This window comes from Echinops telfairi, unplaced genomic scaffold (assembly GCF_000313985.2).
Source record: "Echinops telfairi isolate 266 unplaced genomic scaffold, ASM31398v2 ScPeMD7_7467;HRSCAF=8505_1, whole genome shotgun sequence".
NCBI classification, from domain to species: Eukaryota; Metazoa; Chordata; class Mammalia; order Afrosoricida; family Tenrecidae; genus Echinops; species Echinops telfairi.
Window position 1 is genome coordinate 42,772,310 of NW_022111368.1, and position 9,013 is coordinate 42,781,322.

Genomic DNA, 9,013 nt, shown 5'->3' on the forward strand with positions numbered 1-9,013 from the left:
CCTCAGAAACCGTCAGGGGGTCGAAATGAGTCAGCACTGACTCGATGGCAGTGAATCTGAGGCCTTACTAGAAGGGCCTGGTGGAGCAGTGGATGAGTGCTTGGCTGCTAGCTGAAAGGTCAGTGACTTGAACCCGACCAGCTGCTCTGCAGGAGAAAGCTGTGGCAGTGCTGAGCGATCTGCCCTACACTACTGCTCTGAGTTGGAATAGCTCTATCAATGGCAATGGTCTGGGTTTTGGGTTTTAATACTTACGATTTTCATTAGTGTGTGAAAACGAGGTTTCTTGCACCAAGAAGAAAACAATGGTTTTGCTCATAACCCAGCCGCAATGTTGTACAATATAATCTTATTTTACCAACTTGGAGGGCAGTTAATAAAGCCAGCCATTGAACTTGGGCTCCTTGGAGAAAAAAATGCTGATTTCAGGGCTGACAGGTCAGTGCTTTGACATTGGGATGCCTGATATTAGAAAGTAAGAGGAGTTTCAAGATCAAAAGGGACATGCCAGTCAGACACCAGAGCTGACTTGGGGGAACGTCCACTGTGCCAAACGAGGGATAATTTGAGCATCCAAAAGGAGAATGAATTTTCACACATAGGATATAAAAGAATCTGAGCTTATAATGATAGAGTATAAGAGAAAAATGGAAACGTGGAAAGCTCTTCCCTATGGAATATAGAATGAATGATAGAAAACCATGTTGCAACTTCCATTTAATAATTGATTCTGGCAAAGAATAGTCGATGATTGTTAATGCTGAGCTAGTGCTCCAGTGGTGAAGTGGTTCTGAGTTGGGCTGCTAACTGCAAGGCCCACAGTTCAAAACTACCATCTGCTCTGCAGGAGAAAGACAAGGCTTTCTACTCCTGTAAAAACACTGAGTGGATTCCAGTTCATAGTGACCCAGAGCACAGAACTGCTCCCTCTGGTTTCTGAGACTGGGAATTTTTATGGGCGCAGAAAGCCTAATCTTTTCTCCCTCTGAGCAGCTGGTGGGTGTGAACTGCTGAACTTGGGAGCAGCCCAGTATGTAACCAACTATGCAACCGAGCTCCTTAAAGGTTGTTTAAAGGAGCAGGATATTAAAAAATCTTACCGGCTTTCCTTAAAGGGGAAACATACCTTCCAATAAAAAATAAGGCAGATTTCACATTAAGTAAACTTAGCATCCCCAACAATGGGGCAAACCTCGGTCTTCTGATGTCACATGGCTGGGAAACACATCTCACTGAGGCAGGGATCTTTTATGTTAAATACAATCATGAAAAACATTCAGCTAAATGCAGAATGTGCAAGTTCTATAAAGCAACTGACTTGGATTCTTAAAAATGTTAGCCAGAAAGACCAATAAAACAAAACAGCAGAGGAACTGCTCTGGATGAAGGGAAGGAGACTAACGTGACACCACAACACGAGCACTGTGCACCGGACCCTTCATAAAAAAGAACAAAACATAGAGGGGATTCTTTGAGAGCAAGTGGGGAGTGTGACTTGTGCACTAGGTGTCACTGAATCCAGGTTAAGTTCCTTTGGTGCGATAAAGGTATCTCTTAAGAGAATGTCCTTATATTTAGAAAAGCATCCAGTGACCAAAAGGCATGATGTTAAAAGGAATCATGAGTAAGAGACAATAGAGATGGGTGATGCACAGAAAGGCCATAAAGCAAGCGTAACGAGATGTGAACACAATGTTGGAGAGGACATGAATTGTTCAATGTTTTTAACTTTTCTCTAGCTTAAAAGTTTTCAAAATTAAGAGAAAATTTCAAAATAAAAGTTATATCTATGTGTGGTCAGCATGCTATTGTTGATTTTATTTAGATGAATTTGCTAAATACTGATCATTTAATACTAAGAAAAGTCCACCATGAGATAGATTCCTTCCCATCGATGCTAACAGCTAAAATGGTGCACTCCCATCACCCCTGCCAATGTCAACAACACAACTCTGTCTTTAAAAATATCAGTCAGGGCCACGTTTGACGCACCTGTAAAATTAACAAATCAGTAAAAACACATATGCCACACACCAACCATTTGACATTGGAAAATTCTTCATCTTCTGGTTTTAAAATAATTTATTTCATAGGTCTGTTTTAATTTCATGTCTTAGAGCATACATTATTTAACCAAGAGGTGCTGGACAGAGATTGTAAAAAGTGAGGAAACATTTAGGATAAGAAATCGGCTCAATTTCATTAGAATTTGATCCTACCTTGTAAACTCTTGCTAGGATAAATTTCTATCATATTTCTTTTGTGCTTACAAAAACATCAACTTCTGAATTTCCAATGGTGTAAATAAAAAACTTTTACAATTAAGTATGCATTCAATTGACACACAAGGCAACCAAATAATTCTGTCATCAACATTAGCATAATGTGTATTTCCGGTCACGGCACTAACATTAAACTAAACTTCAAACCACAAAAACATTATGACTAACATTAAAAAGGCAAGCTGTAAGATACTCAAAGCTCATAAAGGACAAATTGCACATGGTTAAGATGGGACATCATTTGACAAGGGCTGGTGGTGTGCATATGGCTGCTTTTTTTTATAAGAAGGCCACCGGCAAACAGGGCAACAGTGTCGGCCCCCAGCCAACCACATCACAATGCAATTCTGATGGAACACGTGACCACAGGGCAACCCCATGAGCAAACACCCATTTTCAAAATTTTCCAGGCAAACAACACATTCAGTACAGTGCAACATATCAGTAGGCCAAGTTAACCAATCAGGTTCCATATCTTCATTAGTATTATACGATCCGTATAACCGCCCCTTCCTTTCATACGGGCCGGTCTGACAGTACTTATTGGCACATGAACAAGCCTCAGCATCACAGTGACTTGCTCTTCCTGGAGACCCGTGGACCATGTTTTGTTTATCTTCGATGACTGCCTTTTCACTGCTAAGAGTGTCTGTGGTTTCACTGTCCGAGTCATTTTCAATATCTTGAGAGCCGTCTGACATTTCCTCTTCAGATGGGACCCCAAGACATTTAAATCGCCACATGGGCAAGTTTTTTATATAATCGGTTGGTATTAGGGGGTGAAGCCAGAGGTCGGGGAAAGCTAGCCGTTCTAAGAATAAGTCAGGGTCCTCGTCCCAATCAGACTGTACAGGGAAGTTCTGAAAAGAAGCAATCGGGTGGAAGAGGTAGCTGGTATACCAGTCCCACAGACTTGATAACCATTCCAAGTTATTGGCATTTACTTCATCATTGTTGTTGTGGCGCCGTCTCTTCTTCTCAAAGTAATCGATTAGTAAACCATGTCCAAGGTATGTACTGAGAAACAGGGCCGGGTGTGATGAATAAAACATCCAGTCTGCCCTCACCCATGACGCCAGAGTGGTTGTGTTAGAGTATCTCAACAATTTTAAGCTATACTCATAAAAGCTGTCTAAGTAAGGGAGCTGTAGAAAGCCCAATACAGGTAGCCAGGAAATAATTAGTAGAGAATTATATGTCCCTAAAGTGCTTATGAGCACCACAAATCGCTTTATGGTAGCTCCTTGTGTGATAAATAAGTCCATCCAAGCCATAAGATTAACTAGAACCAAGCTTAAAACGAACAAATCATTTACTTCAGGCTGTAATGAGCGTAAAAAGGAATCCATGGCCTGGAGGGATATAAATTCACCTGTGTGGTTTCCGTATCTGTAAATTCCTTCAGGAGTTCTAAGTACATACGATGGCATGTGATGTACACCAATATCTGTCATGTAGCTCATGTTGTCCCAGTTTTGCACATTAACAAAAATAAATTCAACTCTTCCAGTAAACTTTATACTTAGTGCAGAGAAGAAAGCTGGGGGTCGGTCAAGGTTTGCAAACAGGTATATTTTTACCCAATACTGGTCGCTTTTATTCCATTCTTCTTTCAAATGTTCAGCATTATAGATGGTTTTGATCCGGGAAGCTGCATGAGCAGTTATCCACTTAAAAATGTGCTCTACTTCAATCTTGCGTCCACTGTATTCTTTAAGCATGACTTTCCCTTTAGAAGTACTCGTTTGTGGAACGGACATGATGAGGGTGGACCGTAGCCAGCCTCTTCTCCTGCAGTATCTATAAAAGAGTAAACTGTGAGTAGCTAGGGTGCCACACGAGCTAGCCTGCTCATCTCTGCTGCTGTGCAAACAACTTATCTTCCCCAAGAAGTATCTATAGATACCAGAAGTGCACATCAATAACTTCTCCCACAAGCAAAATAATTTCTAGCTAATGAATAATGGCACCAATACTTGGTGTTTGCACAAGAGGAAAAAGCGTTCTCTTTCTAGTATTTTTGTTCCTTTTTTTTTTTTTAAAGAAGTGTACCTTGAAAAGTCTGTCAAAAAATCATTCAAATACATTTCCGTATGTACTGTGTGTTTACTACTGTAGTTTATGTGCTTGTATCTTAATACAAGCAATAATAAGACAATGATTTTTGCTCACAAAGAATTTTAAATCCCATTATGATGAAAAAACTTAGAAATAAAAACTATATAGTCTTTTGATAAATGTGCAAAAGCAGTTCAAAGAATGGAACTATCATTGGGAGTCTAGCTGGTGAAGATGACGTGAGACGTGGGGGACGCGAACTGGGCTTTGAGTGGTACTTAGCATTCAGGTAGACGGAGAAGAGAGAAGATGGATAGGATAACCTGCACACGGATCCCCGACTTGAATTCACCTCCAAACGGCCCTGGTGAGCAGTCACTGTCTCAGACAAAGCAATCTGCTAACCCAGGAGAGCACCTACGGGCCCTTCATCTTTACATTCTCTCATTTCTAAAATGCAGACTATGAAAGGATTTTACTGTTACATGGAAGAAACAAAGACAAGAAATATGTAGAGTAAGAAGAGGTTTAGCCCAAGGATTCTCCCTACGTACAGACACAAATTTAACAAAAATTAAATCATTTGCTAGGCTTATCTAGCAGGGTTTACTTCCTACTCTTTAGGAAGCAAACAGCTTCCTGCTGTGATTTATGGCACCCCCCTAAATAAAAGGAAATACTGAAGCGTGAAAACAACTGCTTTGTTACAGCAGAGGGTTCTAAGGGAAAACACTTTCCTTTTTTTTAAGTGACTGGGTTTTTCTCTCCCCTCCCAGAACTCCCACACAGAAGTTTAGGATACGTAAAATGTATTTCAATAAAGATTAAAAACTTAAAATAAAAACCTATCATCTAGGTATGTTTCGTTCATTCCAGATTTATAAATAGATAGTATTGCATATTTTATTTCTTATTTTGCTATTCAGAATATTCATGTAGTCATGCTATGCTTTACATTACAAGCATAGATTATATCTTACTAAATTAAATAAATATAGTACCCACATTCATATGATCATATTGAGAGGAGTCCTCAGGAGTATATGGCATATAGTTTTATAATACATTGTTTATGATATTCATTGTTTATCTCAGACATTTTGTGATATAATTTAGGACAACTGAGAACTACATGTCGTGTCACAGGACAAGCTTAGTAATAGCCATGGGAAACCCTTTCTAAGTGACTTGGAGATCACAGGCCATCACTCCAGAGTTTCCCTTTAGTTGATTCACTTCCTTAACAAGAAAGATTCCATTACTATCATTATTCTCTGCCAACTGAAATTATATGAAAATGTTATTAACCTACAAAATAAAGTAGCTTCCATCCAATGGAAAATAATTCATTGACCTAAATTCTATTTTTAGCCTTTCTTAATGCAAAAAATCAAATACATATCATTAGAATAACTAAGACAATTCACTTCTGATATAGCTCTGTTGTTGCCGGTAGGTGCACTGAGCAGAATCTGACTCACAGCAACTCCATGGGACACACTAGAAGTGCTCCCTAGGGTTTTCTTCATGGGAGCAGACATTCAGGCCTCTCTCCTGTGGAGCCACTGGGTGGGTTAGACCTGCCAACCTGCCAGTTAGCAGTCAAGTGCTTCACTGTTGGTGCTACTAAGGTTTCCTTCAAGTATGTTTATTCCCTTATAATCTTTTTAACTGCATATGGACTGACGACGACACATTTCTACTCTTGGTTACTGTTTTTACCTTTCTGTAGCTTCCTCCAGGAATATCTGGCTTTTGATTCATGCCACAATTTACATGACACATTCTTTCTGACAGAAAAACCTTCGTAAACCCACAAGGCCTTAGCACATATGTTTCTTCATGTACGAAAACATACTATTTTCTTTCTAGATAGAATTTTAGAGTACCCACAGAAAAAGGAATTCCAAATACCAATTTATAAACTATCAAGGGCTCATGAGGGAGGGGGGAGCGGGGAGGGAGGGGAAAAATGAGGACCTAATGTCGGGGGTTTAAGTGGAGAGAAAATGTTTTGAGAATGATGTACAAATGTGCTTTACACAATTGATGTGTGTATGGATTGTGATAACAGTTGTATGAGCCCCTAATAAAATGTTTAAAAAAAAAAAAAAGAAAAAGGAATTCCAACTGTCACCAAATAACCCATAACATTTCAAAATAACTTATTTTTATTTTCTAGATTTTTAAAAAAAACAACCAAAACTGGAATACTCTATAAAACACCAGACTGCTAATATATATTTTATGTAAACCCTGGTCTAAATAATTCTTTATTACATAATGTGTTGAATTAATTTTAAAATTCCTCTGGTAAACAGAAATAAAGATGAATGTATCTGTTTTTATTAATATTGCATATTGCCTTCTACCAAAAGGAAAACTCTGCCAGTTCAAAAGAAAAAAAATTAAAGATCTGCGTACACTCAGTAACAACAGCATGAACGTAGCCGACAGTTAACACAGCTCTCCTAGAGGTCTTCTGAGGTCTCGTAGATGATTTTCAAACGGAAAATGACAGGAAACAGGCGAGTACGTCTGCTATTGTAGTTTCTGTTGTGGCATGCTCTATTTAAGATGAACTCTTGGCACTGAAGTTTGTGTAATGCTGTTTCTACAGAAGGTCATTCTTCTTCGCTTCTGCCCCCCACCCCTGTCCATTCCATGGGCACCCATCACTGCGGCTCGCCTCAGGCGCTCTCCTAAATGCTAAGGCCTCCGGTAAACATAAGACAGAAATAAAAATGCCTTCCTTCTCAGAAGGCCATGAACACGCAGGCTATCTGAGGCATTTGGAGCTCTGAGGGTAGATGAGGCTGGGTGTAAGTAAGAGATACAAGCACTTCCCTTCCTAGTGAACACCCTGAGGGTGTGTCACATTATGAGTCAGCAAAGCAAGGATAGTGGGGAGAAAATGAAATGCCAGGCCAATGAAGGAGCCTGAGGAAAACCCGAGTTGGAGCAGTGGTGTGACAGTGTTTTGCCTGTTGTGATCAACAGATATAAAAGGCACCGATGAGTCTGGCAAACCTAGCTGCATTAGACACTAACTAATGCTGTGGGCTTTCCTAGATACCTACCATGGCACAGAATGCTGGACACACTCAACTTTTATTAACTATTACAGCCTGCACACATAACGACATGGGCTAAAGTTATAATGTGGACGCAGTAGGAATGGAAATATGCACTTCAAAAAAGAAATCATGACATAAGAAATAATGTGACACAGCAAATACTGAAGATGAAAACAGAGAAAAATATGTCTCCAAGGATTCTTGTCTGAGAGGGTGGGGAGGGAGTAAGGGACAGAAAGTTAGAATAGCCACATGGTTTACTGAAGAAAATGAGGATGAATCTGATTTTGAACACTAGATTTTAGGGAAAAGAGCATTAGAATGCAAATTCAAAGTCAGAATTATGGAAGAAGATTGCAATCTCTGCAGAAATGTTACCTAAGACCAAGAAGCTACTGAGATAGCTTTGACAAAGAAAGCTGAAAGCACAAGGACTAACGACAGACTCTTAAGAGACGCTCCCATTAGAAGAAGACTGAGAGCACAGAGGCGCCAGGGGAGGGAAAAGGACAGGAAGGTGGACAGAGAAGTCTCTGAGGGTAATTACGGACCTGCCCGTTGACAATATCAACTGAAGACCTTGGTAATCATCAGCGTGCTAAACATTATGATTAGCTGTCAGTTCAAACAGGTTTCTAATATCCATCACCTTTATTAAACAAGAAAGCTCCTGGTCAGGGTTCAAATTCTAAGCATTGCCTAATAGCATTGCCTAATCAACTTACCTGGGGTCACTGGAACAGTTAAAAGTGCCTGTACGTATTCCAAATCTTGACACCTTCTTTACCATTTTCTCCCAGTGGATTTTACCCACCAAGGGGCTTCTGTCATTTGCTATGACCTATACCAACAAAAAGGAAAAAAAAGAAAAGAAACTTTAGTTACATAAAATGGAGCCACACCAACCACTTATATTTACTTTGTTGAAAAGATATACTGCTGTTCCCAGTTCTTGTTGTTTATTATATCATTCTATCACCAATGCATTATCGTAGAAGGGATAACTATCCAATGGCAAAGATGAAAAATACTGAACACAATATGCTAACCCTCCATATTCTGTGGTAGTTACATACCAAACAAAATTCACAACCACTGAGTTGATTCTGACTCATGGTGACCCTGTAGGACAGGGCAGAGCTGCCCCTGTGGGTTTCTGAGACTGTAACTCTTTTTTTTTTTAAATCATTTTATTGGGGGTTTGTACAACTCTTTATCACAATCCATCCATCCATCATTGTGTCAAGCACATTGGTACATTTGTTGCCATCATCATTCTCAAAACATCTGCTTTTTACTTGAGCCCTTGGTATCAGCTCATTTTTCCCCTTCCCTCCCTGGCCCCCTCCCACACTAACCCTTGATAATTTATGTTATTATTATTTTGTCATATCTTATACTATCTGACAACTCCTTTCACCCACTTTTCTGTTGTCCGTCTCCCAGGGAGAGGATTATATGTAGTTCCTTGTGATCGGTTCCCCCTTTCTAGCCCACCTTCCCTCCACCCTCCCAGTATTGCCACTCTCACCACTGGTCCTGAGGGGTTCATCTGTCCTGGATTCCCTGTGTTTCCAGTTCCTATCTGTATCAGTA

At 39.8% G+C, this 9,013-nt stretch overlaps 1 protein-coding gene across 1 annotated transcript in view; it reads right to left on the reverse strand.

Moving 5' to 3' along the window:
- Positions 1-2,064: 2,064 nt before the first annotated feature.
- RNF103 (ring finger protein 103) overlaps positions 2,065-9,013 on the reverse strand; it is a 19,650-nt gene continuing 12,701 nt past the window's right edge. Inside the window, exons 3-4 of the mRNA XM_004707949.2 lie at positions 8,143-8,258; positions 2,065-4,082 (exon numbers count right to left, since the gene is read on the reverse strand). Of these exons, the coding sequence (XP_004708006.1) occupies positions 2,507-4,082; positions 8,143-8,258 (1,692 nt within the window). The 3' untranslated portion in view covers positions 2,065-2,506. The remainder of the gene's footprint in view (positions 4,083-8,142; positions 8,259-9,013) is intronic.